The sequence below is a fragment of the Phalacrocorax carbo genome, chromosome 1 (genome assembly GCF_963921805.1).
Source record: "Phalacrocorax carbo chromosome 1, bPhaCar2.1, whole genome shotgun sequence".
Classification (NCBI taxonomy): Eukaryota; Metazoa; Chordata; class Aves; order Suliformes; family Phalacrocoracidae; genus Phalacrocorax; species Phalacrocorax carbo.
Genome location: NC_087513.1, coordinates 69,614,228 through 69,626,661, shown reverse-complemented (window position 1 = coordinate 69,626,661; position 12,434 = coordinate 69,614,228). Strand labels below are relative to the sequence as shown.

Sequence of the window (12,434 nt, the reverse complement as noted above, 5' to 3'; positions counted from 1 at the left end):
CTTCTGTAATAGGCTGTGAGAGCACCTCTAGGAGTCAGTGTTAATCATTCCCCTCCACCTCACTCAAACTCAACTGTCCCAAGACCGTAGACTCACCAATGTTGGGTTGCCACACTGAACAGAGCCTGGGTCATGCCTCACCAGTTAAAAACTTCCAGGGAACAGGGAGCGATAGAGTCTTCAGCAGTGTCCCTGGCTGGTGGGAGTGCAATGGCTATGTCCCTTCTCTCTAGAATCAGTTGAGCTTGAAGAGCCTAGGGATGACCCAGGTTACTGTTTTTACATTTTTCAGTCAAGTAGCTAGGTAAAAGGCCTTTGCAGACCTGCTTTACACCAAAGACAGGGCTTGATGTGCTCGGCCTTGAGATGGCCCATGAACTCAAGTGCTGGAAATATGCGCTGGTCTGGGGTGATGACCAGACATGGAGATAAAAACCCCAAGGAAGACTTGGGCATACTGTTTTTCATAAGGTTTCCTTATGTTGCTCTGGCCACGTGTGTTGCAGAGTGCTTAGGCAGAAAACCCTCTGCCTAGATTTAGAGGGTAACCTGAAAGCACTGTGTGGGACTGTGCTCCCAAGTACTGGTGAGTTTTGTTGACTCTGGAGTCAGCCTCTACTCCATAGAGACATGAGGCAGGTACAGCCTGGGTTGGGATTCTTGGAAAGAAAATCATCTTGCTCGATGCTGGCATTCAACCTGTGTGGGCAGACGGCAAGCTTGTAGGGGCAGTCACTCAGCCTCTCTGTCCTGCATGGAACAGGCTTGAGGCATGCCCTGCATGGGGAGGGGTGATAGCCCAGCAGCGTGGCCTGCCCACTTCAGCTTTTACCTTGCAACACTGGTAGGTGATGATGAGGGGTAAATAGGGCTGATTATAAAAAGCTCTGCCATGGAGTCCTGAGGTATGCAAATAAGTGAATTTGGCATGAGCGCTGAGCGGCTTTCCTGGCACTGCCAGAGGGCTTGCTAATAGCCCATGCTCCTCGGGGCGTTGCGCAGCCTGCAGGCGACTGGGATGGTCTGGACGTTCTCAGAGGGCTTCTTATGTGCACATGGACTTGGTGCTGTGCTATAGGTGCCCCCCAGAGCAACACAACAGAGCAGAGTTGTTGTGAGTTATTATCTCCAATTGTTTATGGGACTATCAAAATCATCCTCCTAGAGGGATTTAAAAAAAACCCTTAACATGGCCATACAAAACCTAACCCCTTTCCTCCATTTAAAAATAGACACGTCTGAAAATAGCATTTTTGAATAACCTAGATCTTAGAAGTACTGTCCACCAGACCTTAGGCCAAGAGAACCACTAAGTCCTGTGATCTATCTGTTCTGTTCTGACTAGAGATCAAAATACATCAACAGGCAAATGAAGGGCAGTTAACTTCATGTCCTCTACCAGATGAACTTCACTCCCCATAGATGGGTTACCTAAGTCACTCACCAATAGTGGCATAATTGTGGATTATTTTAGAACAGTAGCTGCCATCATATAAAACAGTGCACTCCTAAGAAGTTCGTTGGTGATCATACAAAAACCTCTGTCGCTTTTAATTTGGTGCGTGAAAGTCTTTGTATTTTCCACATAAGACGTTCTCATGTTAGTGAATGACTATACAAATGCTTCCATGTGTCCCCTGTAGAACTACAGTCTGTCGCCACCTACTGGGAGAACTGACAGCTTATACAGTCAGGTATATCTGAAATCCCAAAGTCTAGTATTTCAGTACCCACATAAAACTGCTATATTGATGAAATACTGGCTTTCAGGCATTATTCCTGAAACAGAGAACTGTGCTAGGTATTTTTAAAATCACTTTTAAGAAAGAAAAAATGAAGTAAACTGTGGGTAACAGCTTCAAAAAAGTTATCCCCTTTTTGGCAAGAGTTGTCATGTATAAAATTTCTCTACCTATGTTAAAAATTATAGAGTTAGATCTGGACTTGGAGAATTATCTCCCCTAATATAGCAAGTTCAGAACTATAGTTTCTAATATGAAGATCAACCATTCATTTTGCAAATAAAATGACCAACTACATCAGTGATATTTCTGGATGTGCCTGCTTTTCTTTATGAGCTTTTACCAAACCTAATACAAACAGAAAGGGGACAACTCTCCTCAACAGTTTGGGCAAAACAGAATGCATTTCTGGAGCCCCACTGGAGTTGTATGCCATGCCAGGATGGAATTGTAGGGCTCCACTACAGCGGTGGAGACCTGAGGGGCAACTCCATCTTGGAAGATATAATTCACCAAGGTTGATGTTTGCAAAACAAATGGGGCATTTGACATTGGCAGAAAATGGTATGGAAGATCTGTACGTTGAAAAACAAAGTACAGAGGTGAGGAGTACAGTCTGAGATGTTCTGTTTTGAAAAAAAAAAAGTGGACTCTGCTCTACACGTAAGTTGCTGTGTTATACAAATAAATTCATTTATCAAATGAGGGCTGTGCCCTGCTGTGGTAAAATTTCAGCTCTATATACTGATCAGATTAAGATCCATCAGAACCTTCAGGGAAATGACCGGAAAAAGAAGAGATCTGCAAGAGTAGTTTCCCCTGAAAAATCTGTCAGGACACATCTGTTGTCTGATTCTTCACGCTCCTCTCTTACATCTCCATACAAAGAAAGCATTTTCCACCAGTTAGCAAAGGAAAAATACCACCACAGAAAAAGACCAGAAAAGAATCTCTTCAAGAAAGCTAAATTGTACTCATAACCAGTGGAGGTTTAAACAATAGTAAACTTTTGATTTTATTAATTATTAGTAGAGTACCCAGAACAGAGTGCAGTGTAGTTTTCATCTTTTCATTGCGAATAACAGAGCTTTTAGTGATACGTGGTATTAAAAACTTAAAATCTGTATATTTTGCCTGCATGTTGGGATCATCCCTAATGGTAAAGTGATTTGAACTTTTGCACCCAGTTAATTCTATTTTCCAAGATTAGTTCTACACTGAGCTATTACAGTTTGCTCCAAGTCCACCATAACAGCCCGGGGCACATATTTTCTAGGGATGTCTCCCTGAAGAACATGGCAGGAGCACCATCAACGCTGGGTTGGTCAATGGAGGTGCATTTGGCTGAATGCCATCCTCCAGACAGAAGAGCTCCCAAATGTGTTGCTGGTTTGAACTCCAACTTGGCCAATGTGAGGCACTCACACTGAAAGGGAAGGACAAGGGAAATGGTGAGAACCACTGAATATTCTAGGAGTTTAAGAGGAGATCTTACGTGAAACCCCGAATCAACCAATAATTACAAAATTTTCTACAAGGAATTCCACTGGAGTTAATGGAAAATATTCTTACACTTATTTACAGATAGGAAGAAAAATATTATCCTGTGTGTAGAAAGAAACAATAATCAAAACAGCTAGACATTCGCAGCCGTGCCTACACATGGTGTACAGTACATGAGATCTACGTGTAACTGCATATAATTCCATATATAGATCGAACAACTGTGTATAAGTACACAAAATAAACAACAGTAGGACCCAACTAAGGAATATGAGCCAAGTCCAGTTATCTGGGACAAGACAGAGCAATGCTGCCTTATAGATATATAGATAAAGCAAAGGGAATGAAGTATCTTCAGATCTCTCAACCTTCTGTTGAACATGGACAGGTGGAAGAGAGGTTTGTAGAAATTAAAGGAACTACAATTAAAGTGCCTTTAGTACCTTAATTAATTTCAACCACTGATTGTTTTGGCCCATTCTCTGGGTACTTGTAACTCAATTTAACATGTGAAGAGTTAATCTGATACTGAAGAGAACTTGGTGCTTTTTACACGTTAGACTAAATTAATTTCCTGAGAAATCCTTCTTGTACATGTACTTCTATAATGACAGATGTTCAATAACCAGTTCCTAAACTGTTTATTCCTGTGTCATGCACATAGTTTAGGAACAGAAATCTGAAACACAAAATATGTCATATTCTGAAAGAAGCGTGTCTCCTTCTGTAGACTATTATGCAGACTCCCAAGTACAAGTTTAAAAGGTTCTCTCAAAAATACTGCTGTTGGACATGGTATATTGGAATATTAACCTTTTGGCATATGATTCCCCTCTAGTCTAATGGAGTGTCTAGGGAAAGGTCCACATTTCTTTCCTCTTAATTTTAATACTCACAAGCTAGTAGGAAAAGGGCATTAATACAGGGTTAAACATATTCTATTCAAAGTACATCCAGAGTAACTTCTACCCGAAAAGGAAAAACAAGTTCCAACCCCACCTTTCTTTTTCTGCATATGACTTCCTTTATTATAAACTTATTAACACAAATGAAGCTGTATGTATTGGACTCCAAATTTATTTACCAAGAAGCTAATAAAATTGTTTGTTTGTACATTGTGAGCAACATTTGTTGCCCAAAAATGAAGCAAGAAAACTACACTTCAACCTTCCCACCTTCACTCAGATCTTGACCAGAGCAGGGGAAAACAGAAGCCCAAACTCATTGCTCATAAAATAACTCATTCTCATAAAAGAACCTGATTCTTTTCTCACTATGGCTTCTCCTGCAGGCTTCTTTTCTCGATGGGTAGCAGCAGCTTTGGTTACTGATGTTTCTGCTGCTGTATAAGCAGCCTGGTGCGAGGTGGCAGGACATGTGCACCTTGATGGCAGGGGCCCTGCAGCAGCACTGTGTAGGCAGGTCAGAATCTCTCCCAGGCGACTGTCCCATTCCACCCGCTCACCTGATACACCAGCAGACTGCTTTCACCCATGTACAGGACCCAGCCCTAAAGTCTGTTCTTAAGCAAGTCTTCCCAGTTAATTCTCCGAGCTAAACCTTGGTTTGGAAAAAAAAAAATTACCATTGGTATTAGTAACCAGAATTTTGACATATACAAGCATCTTCACAAATAACTGGTTTCCTTCCTTAAAACTCTAACAACTGGTGAATATCCTACCGATAACTCATTTAAAAGATTATTAACCATTTCAGAATTTCTTCATTTACACTCTCAAAAGGTGGCATCATTTTTAAATGCTGTCTTTCTGACAAAGGTGACTGTAGATGAATGGTGGACAGGGAGTTAACTTGCTAAAGTTCCACTGACTGAAATGAGTTGGGGAACAGGATGAACTGAAAGGAATTCCACTTGACCAACTATTTGATCACCTGTGGACAAGGTACATGGAATTATTTTCTTGTCTCCTGGTGCTAAGGCACCAAACCTCATCTTTCTGCCAGTCATTCCTTATCTTTGTGACTTCTGTTAATCTGATTATAGACAACTGTTCCTCAACCTTTCAGCCGTCTACAACATGGGCCAATACAAGTTTTTTTGCATCTAGCAAGACGATAGCAAAACAAAGAAGCAAAACTATAATGTGCTTTTATGTCTGGAGTTACTAGCAGAAAGTTCACACACACATGGCGCGCGCACACATTCAGACAAGGCTTTAACAGTAGGATCCCCAGGGCTGTGTCTTTTCCCTCCATGATGTAAGAGTGCAGAGAAAAAACACTGCAAAAAATAAATACCAGGTGCTTTATTCTTGGTAGTCTTGGTCATCCCAAGGTACACAGAGACACTTACATATTTAAAAATAATATGCTGGATCTTTCACAGAAAGTAATTACCACTCTGAACTCCTATGAAAATGCAGACTTAAACCCACCAACATCATCAGTTGATTAGATGTCATCAGATTCACACTGATCAAGTCCTCTACTTAATTCAAATATGCCTGTACAATGAGGACGTGTAGTGAAACATTTCCAGAAATTATTTGCAAACTGTAGAGTACCAATACATTAAAAATAAAAGTTCTCATGTACTTAACTGCGGCACAAATAAGCAACTCTACAAATCAGTAGTGACTTCATTGTGAAAATTAAATATTGCAGTTTTAGTATTAATTGCAAAAAACCCCCTGATATCTTGTTTCTGCCTCCTTGCCCTCTCATCATGAATTAAATACAATACAAACACAAAATCAGTAGTACTCAAAGAAAGTGAGGGTTACCAACCTACACGTGAAATCAAGTTGAATGTTAAAGTCCTGGTAAATGAGTGGCTATGACTTTTAACAGCTTTCTCAAACGTAACGTATGTCCTGCTCAGACCACTAGTCCCAACCTCCAAAATTGCATCTCTGCCATCTATCTAAAAATTTTAATGGAAAAGTAGAGCAAGAAATGGTTGTTACTTAAACAGTCAATTTGGTAAGAATTTGGCCTGACTTCAGAGTGAAGTTTGCTATTTCATTAACTGGCTTACAAAGAACTTAAAGTGAGGCCTCGCAAAGTAGGGGGCCAGTAGACACAACCTAGTCATTTCTTGAAAGTGCTGAACTTCAGACAGAGCTTCTGTGTTTTATTCTACCTGGTTTCCCCACCAACTGTTGGTTGCAGAGTTGCAGCTACACTTACAGCTGGATTACAAGAACCACCTAGCATTATCAAGAGCAGCTCTTCCCTATGTGCACAGAGTATGTAAGAAATGACCTTCTAATAAGGTGAAGCATTATATGCTACTTAATGGTGCCACTTGGTATAAGGTCTTGGCAGAGACAAAAAAAACTTTGAGGAGGGATATGGGATTGTTTTGGTTTTTACCCTGGAGACAACTAGACAAGGTCATGACTGCATTCATAAATGACCTGCCCGTTTATCTGACACTAATATTGGAGTATTTCTCTAATGGGATAATTCAAGAAGAGAGACACAGAACTATTTTTACAGTGAAGATGCAGACGGTTTTCAAAGTGTCCCAGTAGACAGCAAAGCAACAGATTGCACACCATTTGAAGGTACTAACAGGCTGCTATCCACATGAAGAAAACAGAAATTGCCACCACCTCAGCGTATGTCTACTGCTAGAGACAAAGAAACAACCTGGCAGGGACTACTGTTGTAAGGCATCACACTGGGGCCTCTAGTGGCTGCTTTTCAGAGGTTTGCTATGTCGGATAGAATTTGCCCACCAAAAAGGCAGCTTTGTTCAACATTTTACAGTTTGGGCTGACATCAGTCAGCCTGTATCCTTTTGGCACAGGTGCTGGGATGGCAGGCTACTTGTTTGCCACAAAGGTTCCTTTCCTTTAACTTGTCTTCTCCAGCACACAACAGTTTGCTCCAGTGAAAGCAATATTTAAACAGGTCAGTGCTCTCTCCTTTGGCATTTACCCTTCATCAATTGATGATAGGTGGATGGACAGAGAAGAAATGAATGTTCTACGCCAAACCTCCAATTTCTGCCCCAAGGGGTCAGTCTGGTGACAGACCCTCTGCAAAGATAATCTTCTTGCCACAGATCTGAGGAAGGTTTTGGGATCTCAGAGAAGTATCTTTTTCTACCCATTAATAATGTTTTGTTCTGAATGAAAGAGCCTTGCTAAAGGGCTACCATGTAACCCAGAACTTTAGATACTGGGGGCAAGGGGGGCAATTCTAGACATACAGAGACTTTTTGACATCTACATAAACAAAGCAAGAGGTAGGGAAAGAGTAAAACAATGCAACAACTTCAGTTGCTCAACGAGACAATAATATATAGTTTTAAAAAAATAAGTCTATTTCCTTACCACCACCACGTGCTCTCAAGAATTACTATGAATCAGGTGAGCACGAAGCGCTGTAATTTGCATTTAAGAAGAGTAAGTACAGCACAATAGTCTTTGTGGCCCACCACCTCGGCTTTCTGGCTTAAGTATCACTAAAATCAAGAGTGCCTGTATAAGGAGGCATCAGTCACAAGAGAAACCATGGCCTTCAAAATGCAACAGGCTTCGCTTTCTCCAGTGTTTTTTTTCCCCATGTGCTTGTCCGAAATCCCATTCTGCAGGAACTAGGATTTTCAAATGTTTTCAGGCAAAACAGAGTATTCCCCTAACCATTGGTACTCCATTGCCTTTGACAGTCATGCCTCCAGGAACGCTATTTCACTTGTTCAGAGAACTGCCCAGCATTTGCAAGGATGAAACCTTCTTCCATAGTTCACAACTGGCTACACAACCCTCGCTCAAGAGCTACATCCAAAGCAAAGTGTTTGAAAAGGAGGATTCTTACTCAGGTGTAGATTATGGAAGGAGTGGCTTTACCCTGTTGGACAGAACAGCGCTGTAGAGCCAAGCAAAATGCCAGAAACACTTGGCATGGTTTCAGAATTCATACAACACTGTTCCCTGTCTGAAGAAATGAAGGTATCGCCATGCGCAGGAGTTTGCAGGTTGTCATCTCAACTAGGACACCGATTTCAGCAGTCCTCAAAGGGCCTGATAACATCTTCAAGACAAGATGATACTTCTACAGCAGCAGAGAAAAATGCGTTCTATTACAGAAGATGCTTAGTCTTGAATTGGAGGCCTATGTATTGGAGAAAATACAGCTGCCCAAGCCTGTCGGAAGAGCTGGACCAGTTTGTAAATGAATGGCAGTGCTGTGGGAGAAGCTGCAGAACAAAATAAAAGAGCCTTTCATTATAAAAGGTAAAGCTAAGATACACTAAACATATTAAAAAAGACCTAATCCCAACTAGTTAATTAAAATGTTAAACTCCAGCATAAGCAGATCAAATTCATGACTACTTTGCTGCCCCAGGCAACTCTCTGCTTTCCTGACAGGACAGCCTGTCAGGCAATCGCTCTTCCAGGAGACATTCACCTTGTAGCACCTCGACTGAGGCAGATGCTGAGTCTCGGACAGCTCAGCTTGCCTGTCACAGTCTGTACCTCATCTGTTGGAAAGAGCCAAGGACAGAATAACTGTTTTCAGAAAACTGGCTTTTGTAGAGCTACATCATTCTACACAGATTGCAGCTGGAAGCATTAGAAACAAGCCTAACAGCAAGTTTCTAGTCACCCAGTTTTTGTGTCTCCCAAAGACAAGACACTTACACAGACCACATCCATTAAAAGCAACTATTTTCTTCTCTGTAACCATATGGAATTTAAGAAATTGGAAATCTTAGTACTGTACCTGGGTCTAATCTCACCACCACCAGGTACAACAGAAAAGTAGCCAAGAGCATCTTTTTGTAAGGAAGTAAATAGAAGTGGCTGGACATGGACCTCAGTGCTCTACGCAGCAATGTCAACATAGTCAAGAGCTTTTGGGACAGAGCACCTAGAATACAAGAACAGAAAGGCTGTTAGGGCCAAGTAAAGGGAAAAAAATAATCACGTAGATACAGCTAATAAGACACTAAGATAGTAAAGTGAGACTGTTCTTACTTTGATCGCATGAGAGTTGGGCTGGGTTTTTTTTCTAATAGGGAACAGAGAAACAGTACAATTTTGTAAAGCAATTCATTATACTGGTGGGTTTTGTTTTGCTTTGTTTTTAAAAAGGCATCTACTTTAGTGTACTATGTTCTTACACCACAGTAGTGCCAGCTTCTCTCCTGGGACATAACATCAAGTGATTTCCAGTTCTGGAGGAGGAGCAGTACTTTAAATGCCAGACGTGCATTTTTCTACATGGGCTCAACTGTAAATGGAGACAAAGCAGACAGTACACAGAGCCAACAAAACGTACCCTTAAAGGATTGCTAGGCAGTTTTAGTTTCCCTTTAGTACCTTAAAAAAAAAAACCCCAAACATTTATTCTAAAGTGCTTTTGAACCTGCAAAATAATTCTCATCTCTTGACATCAGCAGAGACTAAATATGCTTTGTAACTGTCAGCAAATGGGTTTCCATTTCCTGCTGCGTATCACAGCAGGACTTCTTCACGGCTGGTTTGTCATGACAATATTCTTAACACATAGTTAATACTTGCCCCCTTTCGTTAGTAAGGGAACAACTAACTTGAAATAATATTATAGAAGAGAAAAGGAGCACAAACAACAGAGGGAAAGCCTACCCAAAACAGTTTCTGTTGCTGCGTCCTTCTGCTCTTCAGCAGCCGAGTGCATCTCTTCCTGTTTTGTCCATTGACATCGGCTCTCACAAATGGTCCCAAGAAATGCTAGCTGCTGCTTGCTGTCAATAACATCACAGCCATGCACAAGCTCTTCTGCCTCCTCAAACCGGCCAAGTGGAAGCAACACATGCAACAGGTAGAGCTCCAGCAACGAACCATACTCAGGAAAGCTCTTATTGGTTTTGTCTCTCAGCCAGCTACTGCCAACCTCCAGCATCACCTGGGGCTCTCTCACTTTACTGTATAACAGGATACTGAAACAGAAGAAAGAAATATTAGAAAAGTGGAGATCACTTACAGTTACTACAAGCAGCTGTCATGAAGGCATGTATCAGGGTCTACTCTTGGAACAGAGATATTTCCAGGTCAGGCAATAGGTGCAGCCACTGATGTTACTTTCTCTACATCACCTCTTTCATACTTTATCACCATAAAGCAATCAGCTGGCCTGCAGGCATGCTCCAACACACACAGGTCAAGAACAGGCCTGTCCCAGGTTCCACTTTCATCCTCACACTGCGCAAACTGAAAATATGACACAACATTCAAGTCTGGCCTGCTCTTAAACGTAACTACTGCCAGCCCTGTGTATACAACGGCCACACAGAGAAACTCACCACAGCTCCAGAACTTTTGGAGGCAGATGTTCGGGGACATGGTAATACTGTAGGACCCAAGGCAGAACTTCTCTCCACCGGTTCATCTCAGCCAGTGCCTGAATCCCCACCACACAAAGGGAGCATTTCACTTCTGCAGAACTGGTAATGAAGAGACACCTAAATAAGCACTTAGGACCACATTTCCCCTTGCATCCCTTCCAGTGAGCTGCAGCGTAGCCTAGGAACTCTGCAGTTCTCTAAAAGCTGCTTCCTCTCCTTTCCCTCTCCTCAGCCCCAACAAAAAGGCAAATTCACCCCCCGAGAAGATTCACTGAGTCTGTACCTCTAGGAGGACGTGAGGAACGCTCCTAGGCACACCTCACTTCACACGCACAGATTCCTTCACATGAAATACATAAATATAGACAGGCTGTTATCAAAACGCAGCCTTTTTAAGCCAAGCCGGGTTTTATACTGTTACTAGCTCACTTTTCAGGAACAAGCGCCACCTTCCATTAATTTAGATAATTAAGAAAAAGCTAAGCAAAACCACAGCAAGGACCACCGGTGCTACTGCTATTCATACAGATAATATTTATATACGAACCTAGAAGGTTCCTAACCCCACCGCTAAAAATACCACCCCAGTTTATTAAACCCTAAAAGCCCTCTATTAAAAAAGCCAAACCCACAAACAGGGCAGACACGGCCTGCAGTTAGCAGCCGGCCCGACGCTGATGCGACACCGAGCCGCGCCGTCCCTGTCCCCGCTGCCCACGCCGCCACCCGCTCGCACCTCTCGGGGCTGGGGCCCGGGCCACTCCCGGGGCCGGGGCCGGTGCCCAGGCTGTCACAGCCCGCCTCACACCGCTCCACGGCGGCGGCGAAGTCCCGGTGCAGCACCAGCAGGTCCGCCGCCTCCTCCAGCAGCGAGGCCGCCTGGGCCGAGACCGGGGGCCAGGCCAAAGGCTCGCTCCTCATGGCGGCAGCGGGAGGGCTGGCGGGAGGGCTGCCGTTGCCTTCCCCGCGCCCCACCGCCCGCCGCCCGCCCGACTCCGGCTCCAGCGCCGCTACCGCCCCCGCGGGGCTCAGCTCTGCTCCCCTCGGGCAAGCAGCAACAGGACCTTAGCCTCCCACGTCCCCACAAGGCCGTGAGAGAGGGAGCACCCGGCAGCGGAAGGGCCGCGCCGGCGGCCATCTTCTCCCCGCCCCGCGGGCCGGCGGGACATGTAGTCCAGGGGTGGCGTGAGGGAGCGGGCATCGCGGGCGGCCGGGCCAGGCGCAGGAGCGGGGGCACCTCGGCGTGGTGGCTCCCCGGGGGGCCATCTCGCCCACAGCCGGCAAGGCTGACCCTGCGGGGATCCGGGGGTCTCCGGGGATCCTCCGACCACAGACTGCGGGACCGCGGCGCTTCCAGCCGCGCCGGGAGGAAGGGGTCGGTGCCGGTCCCTGCCAACAACCCAGTTTCTCGCTCGTGTGGCCCAGCCGGCGCTCCCCGCCTCGGCCGCCCCGGTTAGCGGGCGGTTCGGAGCCCCGCGGCGGCCGCTGCTGTTCCCCCGGCGGCCGCTGGGCGTCAGCCCAGCTCCGAGCGTGGGGCCCCGGAGGTGACCGCTCGGGAGCACGGCGGCGACTAGGCGGCGGGAGGAGAGGTTCGGGGCCGGTAGTAAAGAGAAAGCGCGGCCCGCCTGCACCGGCGGGCTCCTGGGCTGGATGATGGGCGCCTTCCTCTCCCGGCCTCCTTTTCCTCAGTCACCCCGTGTCCACGGTTTTAAGCAGATGACGCTGTTAAAGGTACTGGAGTTCGGGCATGACAACGGCACGTCTCCATCAGCACCCTACAGACACCCGCTCACATTCCTCTTCAGTTGTTATTTAAAAACAATAGGGTGTCTTGGTTACAAGGTAATTACGGCCGTCAGTGCAAACTCTGTTCAAAAACGCATCTCTGC

At 44.8% G+C, this 12,434-nt stretch overlaps 1 protein-coding gene across 2 annotated transcripts; it reads right to left on the bottom strand.

Annotated features, from left to right (window-relative positions):
* Positions 1-5,497: 5,497 nt before the first annotated feature.
* On the bottom strand, positions 5,498-11,837 carry PEX26 (peroxisomal biogenesis factor 26). Of its 2 annotated transcripts, none has more exons than XM_064458766.1 (5): positions 11,282-11,829; positions 10,504-10,644; positions 9,827-10,140; positions 8,943-9,089; positions 5,498-8,415 (listed from the first exon to the last, which is right to left on the bottom strand). In XM_064458766.1, the coding sequence occupies exons 1-5, from the start codon at positions 11,464-11,466 to the stop codon at positions 8,312-8,314; spliced, it is 891 nt and encodes a 296-aa protein (XP_064314836.1). In that variant the 5' UTR covers positions 11,467-11,829; the 3' UTR covers positions 5,498-8,311. The 2 variants fall into 2 exon arrangements, with proteins under 2 accessions (XP_064314836.1, XP_064314847.1); XM_064458777.1 differs by having other exon boundaries at positions 8,322-8,700; positions 11,282-11,837.
* Between the last annotated feature and the right edge of the window lie 597 nt (positions 11,838-12,434).